The sequence below is a fragment of the Archocentrus centrarchus genome, chromosome 6 (genome assembly GCF_007364275.1).
Source record: "Archocentrus centrarchus isolate MPI-CPG fArcCen1 chromosome 6, fArcCen1, whole genome shotgun sequence".
Lineage (NCBI taxonomy): Eukaryota > Metazoa > Chordata > Actinopteri > Cichliformes > Cichlidae > Archocentrus > Archocentrus centrarchus.
Window position 1 is genome coordinate 27,540,670 of NC_044351.1, and position 15,709 is coordinate 27,556,378.

A 15,709-nucleotide genomic window follows, 5' to 3' on the forward strand; every position below is an offset into this window, starting at 1 on the left:
TCCGGTTATGATTTTTATTGTAATGTGTGTATTAGTCAGAATTAAAGGGACCTTTGTCTTGAATATGGCCATTTTTAACATTCAAAAACATCTTATCCACAAAAATATAATTGTTTGGTTCCTTATTTCCAAATCAAACTTTAAATTTGGACCTTTATTTTGAAAGGTTGACTGTTTAGCTTGTGCTTCTTAGAAAGCTTGACCAAACTGTTGACAATTGCAATAAATAAATACATGAATAAAATACATACATACATACATACATGTCATTATAAATTATGTTTTCGTTATTTTATGGAATGACACGCCGTCTGTTGCTGCTGTCGCTAGGTGGCAAAATACCGCCTGACCGCCTGTGAGCTTCCTACGAAGAAGAAAAAGGGGGCGGAAACTTCCTGATTTCAAAAGAACAACACCGCGATGCTCCCTGACTGTTTGAAACGGCGACGGGTGAGTACAATTAAGACGTATTTAAGTGGAAAAGGGTAAACGTACGACAGCTATGTTGTTGCATTTTATATGATGTAATTTTTTATGTTCCATGATTTCACCACCATGGAACGTAAAAAAAATACTTTATAGCGACTTACTTTGGCACGACCTGCTCTTTCACAGTTTATTTTTCATGAGAAGTACAAGTTCAGTATGCCCGATTAAATCTCATTGATGTGACAGTCAATATGGAATTAAAGTGTTAAAATTGTGCCCCTACACCGATGAGAATAGCGGACTATTTTCAGACGTCCCGCTCCCCCTGCCGCCCAGTCTGTGGCAACAGAGATACACGACTCCTGTTACCTCTGTACCTTTTCACGACTATTGTCAACCCTAAAGATTGTTTTAGTTGGTCTTTTCACCGAATTTGTAACGTATCATAATGGTTGGAAATAGTGTAAAGGGTGATATTGTTGCTTTTCTCTGAATTCCTAACACAAGAGGTTTTTTTTTTTTTTTCCTTGCAGTGAATATTACACTGTTTGCCTAGTTTTATCTATTCTGCTGCGTCTGTTTGGTCTCTAGTTACATAATTGGACTCTTAATGTATGTAAATGTTAAGACTTCAGCCACAAACCCTATAAATCACTTAAGCGTCTATATATAATTTTCCTTTTTGTTTTCAGTGTTTCCAGTAGGATGGGATCTCCAAAGAAACATGCAACACCGCACAGGTAAAGAACATGCACACTGTATTAACACACTGGATGCTGGACTTTTGTCTAAGAGGGGAAAAAAGTACTGCCATAGCACAGAGTGAAGCAAAGTAATGCTTTTATCTGTAATCTCCCTAAATGATACTTGGATTAGTTGTGTCAGTCTGGTTCCCCCACTGTTACAGACTTATCCCACATGGATTAAGTCTTATTACTGAAATGGGTTTAAATTCCTAAGTAATCATTTATGCAGTTTACATTCCATGGATAAAGTGTTGTGATATTACAGGTCTTACAGTCCCAACCAAACAGCTGTGAGTGTTCGTTATCCAAATGAAAAATGTGTGCAGGTATTGTCATCTTCAAAATGCTCCATGTAGTTTTTTTTTTTTTTTTTTTCTTCTAACAGGAGTAACATTCGTACCCCGGGTCAAGAGCCCGACTCCCCACTCCCCCCAATCCACGAACGTCTCGCGCACCTGCGTCCATCCAGAGAGCTTTTGGAGTTCTACAGACAGAAGATTGCCCAGTTTGATAGCGAACACTTGGAGCTACAGCAGATGCTGGAAAAGTATAAAAGCCTCACTGAAGACCAGGTGAGAGATGGGAGTCGATATAAGTGGCTTTGATTTTCAGCTATGCCAAAGAGTCTTTGCCAGTATTAACTCATCTTGTCTCTCTTGATAATGCCCTCAAAGCATAAGCTACATTGGGAAATACGGCAGCGCGAAGGAGAGATTGCAGAGCTTCAGAGTGCTCTGAGTGACATGCAGGTCTACCTTTTCCAAGAAAGAGAGCAGTCTCTGCGGCTTTATGCAGAAAATGACAGACTAAAGATCAGGTAGGTGCAGTTCAACCTTAAGTATAACATTTAATGTTGCAGATATGATGAGTCACAGCACCTGCAGGGAACACTTTTATATAAAAGTTAATAGTAATGGGTTACCACCTGGCTTACTGCAACTGAACGTGCATAGAGTTTCTTCACATTTCTAATCATTTAAAGGCAGTGGATAGCATGGGCGCATGTTTTTTTAGAATGTATAGGCCTGTACAAGTTGTTCTTGACTGATAGCACTAGATATGCAGGGTCTGATATATATCTTAATAACATAGTACCACCATTATCTGTTGGTGCTTCTGTATATAAAACTTTATTACCACCACTGTTTTACAGAGAGCTGGAGGACAGGAAGAAAATCCAGCACCTTCTTGCCCTCGTGGGTCCTGATACAGGGGAGATTACATATTTCCACCGGGAACCTCCACACAAGGTGCATGCTTATTTCATCATAGGTCATTTTCACATTAGATGTTTTTACCTCATATATAATCTCAGTAACTGACTGATATATCTATACAGAACTGCAGAATTGTTTATAAAAAAAATCAAAGCTCTTCTAGAACCAAGCCTCCATTAGGCAGCTATCCTGGAAATGCTGTTAGGCTGTTATTTTGGGGCATGATTTTGAAGCTTCTGAAATAGTTGAAATACTGATGTACTAATATTACTGTATTTCAGGTCACTATCTCACAGAGGTTCCCAGAGTCCAGATTGGAGGAAAATCTCAGTCTCAGGCCAACAAAGTTGAGACCTTCTGCAACCAGGAAAGGTCTGAAAAGATTTTTTTCTACAAATAATATTAGCTAAATTTTGTCTGATTATTTAAGAAATGTGAATCTAATTTATATGTGATTTTCATGTTAATCAAGCCATCATCACTATTTTTGTGATGAAACCAGCCTTCTGTAATAAATGATGACTGTGCCATTTTGATTTCATGTTCCCACAGAGACTGGCAAGAGAGCAAAATCAACAGATGGGGTAAATGGAGAAAGCTTGGAACAATACAAGAATGAGAACCAGACATTGTTGCTACAAGTATGGGTCCACTTTATTTATACATGAAATGATTTAATGCATAAAGTCTGTTATAAGAAAGTAAAATATTTCTTTCTCTCGTGTGCCTGAGTTTACATTTTGTGTTTCATGTCTCCAGGTGGAGGCGCTGCAGGCTCAAATGGAAGAACAGACTCGCTTGGCCAAAGAGCAGGTGGAGGCTCTGCTGGAGGATCGCAGGATTAAAACGGAGGAGGCCCAGGCACAGCGGCAGAGAGACCAAGACCGCATCGCTGCTCTGACAGACAAGTCAGTCTTATAATTTATGTCTGTATTTTTTGTGACTTATAGCTGTTTGTAAAAGCTGTAGACTGTTCTCTTCTTTTTGAAGTGACATTAAAATTCCAAACCGATTTTCATATATCTCTTTTGACACATCAGACTCCAGCGAACTCAGAACCTGTTGCATGAGAGCACCAGAGATTTCTTACAGCTAAAGTTTGACACACGAGCTCATGAGAAGAGCTGGATGGTGGAGAAGGATCGCCTGCTGAGGGAACTGGACTCCTGCCACAGTCGTCTCAGAAAGGCCAGGGGTGTCGGCGCTGAGTTGGGGCAAACGTGGCAGCCCGGCAGCAGCACAACAGCCCTCCCTCAGCCACAGCCAGAGACCGATCAGCCACAGAAGGAGGAGCTAAAGGTAGAATTACCTGCCTGTTTATGTTAATCAAAGTCTGCAAGAAGTACTTCCTGATTCTATTTTGCAGGGTGGTATTGAAAAGAACGTTTTACCATTTCCCTTAGAGGAAATTCACTGGCTTTTTGGGGTTCATTGTAGTCTTTTGTTTGTTTGTTTTAATCAGATAATGCAGGAGGAGCTGAAACAAGCCCACCGTCTGGCAGACATGTACAGGGAGCAGTGCATTACCTTTGAGACAGAACTGTCCCAAATCAGAGAGGAAGGGGATGTGGGCAGGGAAATATTCAAGGTACACCAGTTTGATTAATGGTTCTGTCTGTACAAGCCTTGCATCTCTGATTAAATGTTGTCTGATACTGATGACGATCACCAAGTTTATTTTTACTGATACTTTGTGTGCAGGAGCGTTCAGAGAAAATGGCCAAGCGCCTCCAGCTGATGACTCAGCGTTATGAGGCATTAGAGAAGAGGAGGGTGATGGAAGTGGAGGGCTTCAAGACAGACCTTAAACTCCTCAGACAGAAGCTCAAAGATGTAGAAAAACAGCTTCTGAAGGTAAAAGACTGAAGACTAATTTTTGTTAACATGTTAGAAAGCTGATTTCAACATACCAACACATTTAGATAGATTATAAGCACTTTAAATTATTTTGTTTTGATGCAAAACTTTAACTTGACTTCCTTACAGTCCTCTGGATTGCTCATGTTAGAGTTCACATTTTAATAAGCATTCTGATAGATCCTCTTTTCTTCAGGTTACCTTGAATGTTGGGCCCAATCAGGACTTGGCCATTCTGCATGAGGTACGTCAGACCAATGCCAGGACCAAAAAGGTTCAGGGTGAGCTGATGGCTCTGAAGGCGAAAATCTATGGACTAGAAAATGAGCTAAGATTCAGCTGAGGATAATACTCAGATACCTTCTGTGATGTGTAGCTGTGTTTGTCTCAGTTATGGATGATTGTTCTACTGTGTTTATTTTAGAAAACTGGACTAAATGTTATTTATATTTTGTGCTTTGGACCAATAAAAATCTTTTACAGTGATTTTAAATCAGTGGATGTCAGTTCCTTCATTATTTTTATCCAGCCATCCATTCATTTTCTTCCACTTATCCTTTTCAGGGTCACAGGGGGGCTGGAAGCTATTCCAGCATGTCATTGGGCATGAGGCAGGGCACACCCTGGACATCCTGTCGCAGGGCTAACACAGAGAGACAGACAACCATTCACACATTACTTTTTTAAATCTCTTATTTAATTGCTTATATTTTTGGACAAATAAAATGGAAAAACATTAAACATGTAACATTTAAAAAGTAGTATTTGAAGAAATGAAAATATTTTGCATAATTTTGAGGGTATTTGCATTCATATGTCAAATAATTTATATTTTATGACTACAACCAAAACCATTGTGAACAACATCACTAGGACCAGCTCATATAGAATCATACTGTGTACTAAAAATAATATTGTTACAAATATTCAAATTTAATGAAATAAAATATACAAGTGAAGGAATAAGTACAGCAAAAAAGTAAAGATGAATGAATGTAGTTAAATAAAAGCAGACAGAATGTGTGGTGTTCAAATAAACCTATTTTTTATGTATATTTCTTTTGTTTTATACTATATCAAATGTGTCGGAAGTGAAGCAAAAAAGAGTAAAAAAAATACATTTTAAAAAAGCCCCAACAAAATCATAAAAGTGTAAATTTACTATTTTTTTTTTAACAATTCTCTTTGTTAAACATTTTCAAAATACAATAAACAAACAAAACACGAAAGTAGTAATAAAAAAAATAATATATATATATATATATACACACACACACACACACGTGTATATACATACATACATATGCACACATACGTATAAATAAATAAAAGTAAATAAAAATTATAACAGTCCAGTGTATTTACAAGTTATTTTATATAGCAGTCAAAATTAAATCCGTAGCACACAGCAATGTCCTTATTAAATGGAATATTTCAGGCAGATGCCTTCTGAGTTCTCAGGTATTCCAAAAACTTAAATTATCAGACATCATTATATATTATAAGATGTTGTGCCACTCCACTGTAAGTAATGGCCTCAGCCATGGTGCTCAAAAAAAAAACAAAAAAAAAAGTTTGCATGCAGACAACTGCAACCCAAATGTTCTTATGGGTAAATGATTGAGTTTGATGTGCTGCTTTTTAACAATCACCTGAGGAGCGCGCCTTTCACTGCCTTTCAGTAACTACGCATGCTTCCACAAATGCAGTATGGTTTCTATTTATTTATTTATTTAATACAGTGTTGTCGGGCCCTGTAACAAAATGCATTACAACATGGAGATAAATGCTAAAAGCTTAGCAGACGGGGGGGAAAAAAGATGCTTTAGCCAATCCCTCAAACGTAATACATTAACTGGCTTGATTGCTGACTTTTGATTTAATCAATATTAAGTGCAGTAGTGAACCAAATACCAGTGAGTAAAAAAACATTAATAAAACTTTAATCTCAATCACGATTTTGGATTCCCACAATTAAACGTGTAAGATCGTTCAGACAAAACGCAAAGCCAGAGCGAATCAAGCGCCACTTAAAGCCTTACCACGTGCTTTCACGTGCCAATCACAGCCATTCCCTGCAGCGCGCAGCTGGAAGTTTCATGGATGTAATGTGGACACGCAACACTACGTTAAAACACGGATATACAACAAAACTTAAATGTAAGGTGAAGAGCTTGTCCCCCGATGCGGATCATCATCCCGTGTTTGGAAACCAAGAAGTGAGCATATGCAAAGAGTGCTGTGTGTCTGCACCGCAACGCAACACAACTTATTCAACCAAAACACACTACAAAGCGCAGCATAATTAACGCATGAATATGGCAAGCCCTTGCCATACATGAAAGGCAAGAAAAACAATGCAGTGCTAACGTGAATCTCCCAGCATCGGCGCAGACGTCCATAAAAAGCGACCCTGTACGGAGCATCTGCGACAGAGCCAATGTCTGCACCATGCCCTGGCTGACCGTCTATTTCTGTGTAAACGCTACATGTGGTGAGATTTATACATCAAGAACCAGATCCTACATCACCAGAGCTCGGTGGTGTGGGCACACCTCAAATAGCTGCTCTTTGCTCCCTCTCGAGGGCTCCATTATGGATTATTCACCTTAAATGTGGACTTGTGCTCTTATAGCATCCGCAGAAAGTGTCACTGAGAGCAGGAGCTACTAAGAAAAGAAAAACCTGTAACCTACTGGAGGGGCAGTATAGTTTTCTCTACCTCCAAGGCTGAAAATTAAGGTAATGAGGAAGCGCCTAAAACTACAGTTCTGATGGCCACTTGGAGTGTGCTCAAAAATAGGTCAATCATGTTAAAATGTTAAATTTCAGTGATTAAAACTAATATGTTTAGAAAGTGGTACAAAAAAAGGCTTTTATCCAAACATGGTAACTTCTGGTTATAGGAAACCAAGATGGTGACTGTTATACAGTTGAAGTGAAGGCTCTCATTTGAAAGCTCTCATTTGATTCAAATTAAACAAAATGTGATTGCCATTTTGTTTTTATCTACAAATGCACTTACACAAACATCGACTCACATGACTTTAAAGATGTCACATGACATCTTTAAAGTCATGTCACAGCCTAATTTCATTGTACATCCTGTATAATGACAATAAAGGCATTCCATTCTATTCTATTCTAATTTGCATATGGAATGTTGACCTTCTCAGGAACTGTTACATTATATTGACATCACATTCTTTTCTTTTTCTCTGTCAAGTGTTTCCTTTAAGTAGGGAAAAATAAACAACAGAATTCAGTTTGTTCGCAGCACTCGCAGCATTCTCCAGTTCAGCACTGACGAAAGAAGATTTTGAAAAGATTTGAATACATAGTCAACCAAGAGCATCGACAGCATGTCTCAGGAGTCAAGAAAGAGCGATTACACCGACCTCTTTGACTGGGGAGAGCAGTCAGAAATCCCCCGCGAATGGGGTGATGTGCCAGAAATCCCGCTTGACCCTGAAATTGACACCCATTACTGGGGTTTTGGGCAGGATGCAGACCCCCTTGACAGTAATGGTCCGCCTGGATCCCTCAACACTGCATCTGAACACCGCACGCAAGAGGAGAAACGTCATGTGGACGAATCTAGATTCAGGGATACGTGCAGCAAGCTCCAAGTGGCGGAGGCCAAAATCCAAGAGCTGCAAGCAAAGTTGAACGAAGCAAGAGACTTGGTGAAAGAGAAGGATGCCAAATACGCAGAGTTAGAATGCAAGCTCCAAGATGTGGAGAAGAAAAATGAAGGCTTGGAAGAAAAGTTTACTCAAGTCCTGTTAAAACAGGAACAACAGGATGCAAAATGTTCACACTTGGAATCCAAGCTCCAAGACATGGAGGGAGAAAATGAAAGCCTGCGACAAATGCTTGACCTAGCCTTGGGGAAGAAAGCAACTATACTGCACGAGAAGAAAGAACTGAAAACGAAGCATGTACAAGTCAAATCAAGACTGGAAGAAACTGAAAAGATGTACAGGGAGGTGCAGGTCAAACTACAAGATATGACGAAGCAAAATACAAGCTTACATGGATCGCTTCACAAAGCCCGCCAAAGCAATGCGGCCATGCTTCAAGAAATGGAAGCTAAGCACAGAGCAGTTCTCCAGAAGACTGAAGAAAAACAGAGACAGATGCAGTGCAAGCTCCATGAAAGCGAAGAAAAATATGCACAAGTGCTGAAGGAGAAACAAGAACTCTCCAAATCACAGAGACAGCTGCAAGATGTTCTCCAAAACTCTAAAAAGAGAAACGGAGAACTCACGGAGAACAAAAAAAAACTGCAGCAAATCAAGGAAGATTTGGAGAAAATCTGTGCTGAGAAAATGACATGCATGCAGCAAGCACAGAAACTGCTGGAAAAGAAATATAAAGAGATGAAAGAAAGCCATGCAGAAAAGCACCAACAAATTGAAGAACTCAAGATAAGGTGCGAGAAGCTTGAAGAGCAGAAGCTAGAAAGCATCAGCGATCTGCATACCATCATACTGCAGCATAAAGATCTGCAAGAGCGCTGCTTGAAAAAGCAAAAACGCTTCAAGTTTTTGCGCAGGAACTCTTCTTCACCTTAAACAAAGCTCACCTCATCTGCCACCACCTTGAATCCATCTCCTTCACTTTGACCTCTCCCCTGTGCCTCTCTTTCTTTCTTCTCTCTCCCTCCTTTTTTTTGGAATATAATTTAATTGGATACTCTAAATTTTAAGATAATAATAAAGGCAATCCTATTGTAATTTAGCTTAATTGGACACTCTAAATTTTGGCTGTGCAAAACCCTACCACCACCTCCTCGCGGTGCCGGCTGGTAACAGTGGTCTCAAACCCTGGCTAACGGTGGAGGTCATACCTGTCAAGTTTTGTATTTAAAAATACACAAAATTTTCTGCCGCTGAAACTAGAAGTCGCTGCATGACGTCATCGCCTAATTTCCATAATTGGTCATATTCATGACCAATCATGCAATCGCAGCTGTAGCAGAGAGGAAAAACATCTTTGGAGAGGCAAACAGTGTAGAAAATAAAACATCATAAATAAGTTTAGGACTACAAATAAACTTTATGAAATAACTTAACTTTAATGCTTTGCCTAGACCCACATTACATAGATCAGTTTTGTCCCGTATTGTTTAATGTTAGAATATGAAATTTAACAAAAACACTGTGGTGTGTGACTGTTAGGTACATTCAACCCTCCCGTCGTGGCTGCACGTCTCCAAGCTGCGGCTCAAGCTTGGAAGTTGATGGCCGGCGTCCACGAGGACGACCAAAGAAGCGATGGATGGATGGATGCCATCGTTGAGGACATGAGAAGAGGAAACCTCGCCCCCAAAGACGTGCAAAATCGATCCCTCTGGAGAGCGCGGAGCATAGCGGACCCTGACAACACGCGGGACACCCGCTAGGAAAGAAGAAGACTACATTTTAAGAGAATAATAAAGGCAATCACATGCCACCTAAATTTACTCCTGTTTGTGGATGTTCACTTATTTATTTGAGCTTGCAGTCTCTGTGCAAGATTAGCCTAAATGTTTACCACACAAATATGAAAGTTGCCTAAAACTTGTGGTTACCTTTGGACCAGAAAGCCAGTATACCAAAACATTAGTGGGGTCAGGTTAATGATTCTAAATTGCCCGTAGGTGTGAATGTGAGTGTGAATGGTTCACACGGACCAGGGCTCTCTCAGCCCTGTCACAGACTGGTGACCTGTCCAAGGTGCACCCCGCCTCTCGCCCTGGCAGCTGGGATAGGCTCCAGCCGCCCTACGACCCTGGAAGAAAGTCGAAGAAAACGGACAGATGGATGACATGTTTGCTTTAAATACAACTAATGAAATGCAGTAAGCACACGGGAAATGAAAAATAATGAAATTCCTAAAGTCTAAAAAAGTTGGCAAGGCTGTCTCAGGTGGTAGAACAGGTCATCTACTAATCTTAAGGTTGCTGGTTTGATTCCTGGATGCTTCAGTCTGCATGCCAAATTATCCTTGGGCAAGATACTGAAGCCCAAGTTGCTCTCTGATGCAGCCGTCGGAGTATGAATGTGCGTGGATGCAAGACATGGAGCACTTAGCTGTAGAAGGAAGTGCTTGTAGGAATGGGTGAATGCAAAACATGGTGTATAAAGCACTTTGAGTGCTCAGCTAGAAAAGCGCTATTTAAGAACGAGCCCGTTTACCAATAAGGACTGTAATTACTCTATGATCTCTTTCAGTATTTTATTGCAAACATTCAGTTGAATGTTTGCAATAAAATACAAACCTGTTGTGCAGGGGTACCCTCTTCTTCTTCTTCTTTTAAACCAAGATAAATTTCTCCCAAGGGAGACAAATAAAGAATTTTGACTTTGACTTTGAATTTATGGTAGGCTTTTTTTTTTTGTCTGTTTACAGTAAATTAGTACAGAAATCTATCAACATATGGATTTATTCTACCTTACAGAGACCTGGTTACAGCAGGATGAATGTGTTAGTGTAAATCAGTGTTTCTCAAAGTGTGGGGCGCAGGGTCGTGACAGGTGGGGCGCCAACAATCGAGGAGAAAACACACGTTTAACATCAGAATCATTTTCACGGCGGAACAAGGAAATTCACCGCAGTTACGTTTGCGTAACGACTAGTGAAATCCTCCGCCATCACCGTAATCTACGCTCAAAAAAAGAATTCCTTGTATTTACTTAATGTTATGTCAACAATTTACACAAAGCTCAGGTTAGATGTAATTTGCTAATATTATTAAAATGAAACTAACAGACTTATGTACGACCAACTGAACTGTTTTTGGTAATTCCAACTATATCCAGTCAACTTGAATTTAACTAAGAAGTCAACATTCAGCTACCGGGCCAACATAAATTCAACAAAATACCATTTCTTCTGCTTCATGTAACTTAGTAAATTAACACCAACATAAAAATATTTCATTGCTTAACTCGCTCAGCTACACACAGTGTAGTTAAGTAAATTCAAAGCACACTACTTTGGTTCTGTGAAAAACTCCATTTATTAAGCAGTGAAACACAAAATAGCACCAACCTGGTGAGCTGCCTGTGTTTAAATGACCTGACAACAGATTTGTGTTACCATATAAATTAACATTTCAATCTGTTGACAATGTTTTACTGTTTCTGAAAAGTAAATACATTGAAAATGAGCCCTAGTTCACTGACACTTACACAGTTGGCTTCCTCTATCCTGAGGTCACAGGGCTGCTGGTTTCCTGTATTCATGTCAAAGAAATCCTATCAAAGACACACTGGACAACAACAATGGGGCTCAATGACTGTGTTTGAAAACACAGACAATACCTGTAATACACTGCTGCTTATGGCATTTTCACATTGTTATCAATACAAAACAAAAAAATATATAGAAAATCCCTCCTCATAGTTCAACTGTATAACACCCATCAGCTGAAATCACACAGATAAAAATGGGACACACACAATTCATTAACTTTCTATTCACTCCTCAAACTTCTCAACAACTGTCATTTATATGTATCGGTTTCATGTTAAAATTTTATTCGTCCTAATTTAAGAATTAAAAGATACATTAGAGCTTACATCTTGTCAGGGTCCTGGGTCCTGTGACCCAGCGTTCTTAGTTGTGTTTAGTTTTGACCTGTGTTTTCCTGTCCTTGTGTCGTTCGTGTTATGTTGTTCACCTGTGTTTCCCAGATGTGTCTGTTTCCCTCATCAGCCCTTGTGTAATTAAGTCCTGTGTTTTCCTCTGCTTGTTGTCGCGCCCTCGTCGTTGTCCTGGTCTCAGTGCTGTTTGGTTTTTCCTGTTTCCAGGCGTCTGCTGCTGCTCCTGCCAGTTCCACCCCCGTGTTTGGCAGCAAATAAAAGCTGAGTTTTTGAGTTATTCCGAGTCCAGTGTCCTGCGTTGAGGTCCTCACCTGCCTGCCACGCAGCAGTTCATGACACGTCTTATGGGACCTGCAGTGATTCTCTGCAATGAAAATATTTTCAAATTAGGACGAACAGAAAAACCAGCTACACACAAACACGCATTATACACTACACAGGAATTCCTTACAAATTCTTTTTTCCCCTTTATCAATCATCTAAAATTAAAGCCATTCCAAAACCTTAATGAAATCAGCTCAGCAACATAGGAAATGTGATAATATCATATGCATATGCAATGCTCCTAAGGTTGTGAAACACTTCCACACCTCTGATGACGACTCCAACAACTTCAAGGTCATCTGCGGGTTCTGCATGTTCATGTTTCACGGCAAAACATCATCACCTCCTTCTTGGTTGTCCTCAACATCCTCAAACACAGAACATAAAAAGCTTTAGTCAAAACAGAAAAATAATTATTGCAGAGAAAAATGCCAAGTGACATTTAACACTCTCCAATTCACCGTCCCTCCAGACAGCATTTGGTGCAGCTTTTCTAGATCTGATATTGCCTGCTGTTGGTATGTTTGCATCTTTTATCAATCATGCAAATAACAAAAAGGTTTTACAAAATCCTCTTCAGGGTTGCGGGGGGGCTGGAGCCTATGCCAGCTGACGTAGGGCGAGAGGCAGGGTACACCCTGGACAGGTCGCCAGCCTGTCACAGGGCCAACACAGAAAGACAGACAACCATCTCACTCATATTCACACTGTCATTCACACCTATGGGCAATTTAGAGTGGCCAATTAACCTAACCCCAGTACGTCTTTGGACTGTGGGAGGACACCGGAGTACCCGGAGAAAAGCCACACAGACACAGTGAGAACATGCAAACTCCACACAGAGAGAGAAAGAGAGAGGCCCAGGCCAAGGTGGAATTGAACCCAGGCCTCCCAGATGGTATTCCAACTGTGAGGCAGCAGTGCTAGCCACCGTGCTGATTTGAAGCAAAGATTTCACATTTGGATTCATCACTCCATCAGACCCGTTTCCACTGATTTTCAGTCCAGTTCTTGCGTAATTTCATAAACCTCAGTCTTTCCTCCCTGTTTCCCTTCCTTAAGAAGGCCTTCTTGATAGCCACGCTTCCATTGAGACCACTTCTGATGAGTCTTCAGTGAACAGTAGATGGATCAGCTGAAGGCTCAGATGCATCGCTCAGGTTCTGTGTCAGGTCTTTGCTAGATTTTTTTTTTCCTATTTCTTAAGGACATGGCTTTCAGATACTGTTCATCTGCTGTAGATAGTTTTACAAGGCCTGCCATTTCTTTTGTTTTCCACTTGTTCAGTTTCCTCAAATGTTTTAAAGGCACACTGCACACCATGCTGAGATGTGCCATGTTTTCAGCTAATAATTCTTTGGGAATCATTTTGTTGATGAATGCTACTGAAAAGAATGCCACTTTCTTCTATGTTACTGTGTTATCTTTGACATTTTTTTCATGGATTAAACTAAAGAAACGGAAACAAATGATGTGTTTTTTGTGGTAGGTTGCTAGTAACAAACTGCCTACACAGACCATTTAAAATTAGTTATTTATTAAATTCCTGGATTGCAAATGAGTGAAAAAGCAGCCAGTGCTTTAAAAAAAGTTTGAAAGACCTTCAGACTGCAAACCAACAGCTCCACCGACCCTCACTCACTCTGCTAGTTTACTGTTAGCCATAAGCCTGCAGCTAAAACACTGCTGGTGTCTCAAATTATCAAGGCTGCTCTTCGACACAAACTAACTCACCTTTGTTAACTTGCAGCTGTAGTTCATCACCACAGATTTACTGAGGCTGTCTGAGCACCACAAACAGACCACAGTCCTGAAAAGTTCCCTCTGAATGTGTCTGACCTGTAACTAAAATGCTGCTAAACTCAGTACTGCATTGTAATAATGCTGCTTTCAGAAGCAGCATTATTACAATGCAGTAATGCTGCTTTCAGAAGAGTTCACAGAACTCTGATTCATCAACTTAACTGCAACACTTTCCACTGCTAGCCAACACGTTAACTGCCTAGCTCGCTAGCTAACAGGAACTCCCATATGCTCAGATATTTCACACACTTCTACATTTATGAACTAACACCGTCAATATCACATTATCAGCACATACTGATATGTTAGCTTCACATACATTGCATAAAAACATACTTACTCAGGTCATTATTTGGATGTTGACATTTTTTCCACTAACATTGCTTTAGAGTCCAGTTCAAGATCTTCTCTCCCGCCACTTTCCCATTATGCACGTGTGCGCGTCTGAGCATGCGCAACGTCTGGCCTACAGGAAGTCTTCTAGGACATATTAGTATGGCATATTAATTGTGCGATTCAATCAGCTTGGTTAAGTTGTCTCAAATTAACTGGCTTGTGTGGGCTTAACAAGTGCGCATTTTAACTTAAACCTGCTCAAGGTGACTAGGTTGAAAAAGATAACACAGATATATTACGTAAGTTGGAAATATGTATATTTAATTGATTGAACAACACTGCAACTTCACAAGCTTACATTCAAAAAAGCATACACTCAAAAAATGTCACTTTTTCTAGTGTATGCGCATAGGAATTTGGTGTCATAAAACCTAAATTCAAAACAAATGCACTTTAAACCTGTTTTTGCAAAAGCAAGTCTAACTGTGTAGAAGTCCACGGGTAAACAGCCCTTGGCTTATTTGATCTATGAACTACTTATGGTCTCACTAGTTATTGAAAACAAAACAGTTCTGTCTTTTTCAAAGTCTTCATTCCGTAGTTAGTGGTGACTCAAAATAAATTCCACTGCCGATACAAATTTTGGTGACTGTTAGGTCACATACGTGTGTCATACATTGATGCATTAAACAAACACAAACTGAGAATGTAATATTGCATTTGCCGGGGGATGTCTAATAGGAAAAATAAAAGAATTGGTATTTAACCAATTTCTTTTTAATCAACTGAGGTTACATTAAATAGATGTTAAATTAGATATTATGTATGACTGCTCATGATTTGACATACTGTGAACAAAAAAGGAGAAACTATTACTGGTTGCCAATCAGAAAAACACAGGGCCGGTTCTAGGGGGCGGGGCCACAGGGGCATTGGCCCCATCTGAAATCTGATTGGCCCCTTGAAGTGCCCTTGTCCTGTCACTCATCTGTCCTTTGTCCGAGAGCGAGGATCAAATTATAGGTGAATGCAATTCCATGCCGAAACACCAGTAACACTAATGAGCCAATTAGGAATGCTCAGCGTGAATAAAGCTTACAGATGAAAAAGAAGATTTGAACGATCTCTCATGGACAAAGTTTTTTAACTGACAACTGATGCCAGTCTAGATTTTGAGGAGTTTGTTGGTAATGATAAGTCATAAATCCCTTTTTACTCACGGCTGTCACATACCGTAAGTCTGACAAACATTAATTAAAAAAGCAAAGTTAGTTAAGAGTAATGTTAACTGAGGCCCTACTTGTGTTTGGACATAAATGTTAGCATTTCACTAATTCATGTAATACTAATTCATGTACTTCTTTGTAATTTGCATTTGTGTGTTAACATTAACTATAATATTTGG

The 15,709-nt window shown here is 39.8% G+C and overlaps 1 protein-coding gene and 1 long non-coding RNA gene across 2 annotated transcripts; one reads left to right on the forward strand and one right to left on the reverse strand.

Annotated features, from left to right (window-relative positions):
• The first annotated feature begins 367 nt into the window (after positions 1-367).
• Positions 368-4,707, forward strand: ccdc77 (coiled-coil domain containing 77). The gene is made up of 12 exons (XM_030732211.1): positions 368-450; positions 1,122-1,169; positions 1,561-1,747; positions 1,850-1,992; positions 2,329-2,425; positions 2,674-2,764; positions 2,945-3,033; positions 3,152-3,300; positions 3,433-3,691; positions 3,855-3,980; positions 4,094-4,246; positions 4,446-4,707. Exons 2-12 carry the CDS (start codon positions 1,135-1,137, stop codon positions 4,590-4,592), a joined length of 1,476 nt encoding a protein of 491 aa, XP_030588071.1. The 5' UTR covers positions 368-450; positions 1,122-1,134; the 3' UTR covers positions 4,593-4,707.
• Positions 4,708-11,242: 6,535 nt separating this feature from the next.
• LOC115781375 (uncharacterized) lies at positions 11,243-14,596 on the reverse strand. Its single transcript, XR_004020079.1, has 3 exons — positions 14,309-14,596; positions 12,432-12,533; positions 11,243-12,205 (listed from the first exon to the last, which is right to left on the reverse strand). It is a non-coding gene; the product is annotated as an uncharacterized LOC115781375 (long non-coding RNA).
• Positions 14,597-15,709: the final 1,113 nt, after the last annotated feature.

Coding starts and splice junctions, on each gene's coding strand:
- ccdc77 (XM_030732211.1), top strand. CDS start 1,135: ATGGGATCTCCAAAGAAACATGCAACACCGCACAG. Junction 2,765..2,944: donor ACCTTCTGCAACCAGGAAAG/GTCTGAAAAGAT, acceptor ATGTTCCCACAG/AGACTGGCAAGAGAGCAAAA. Junction 3,301..3,432: donor ATCGCTGCTCTGACAGACAA/GTCAGTCTTATA, acceptor TTGACACATCAG/ACTCCAGCGAACTCAGAACC.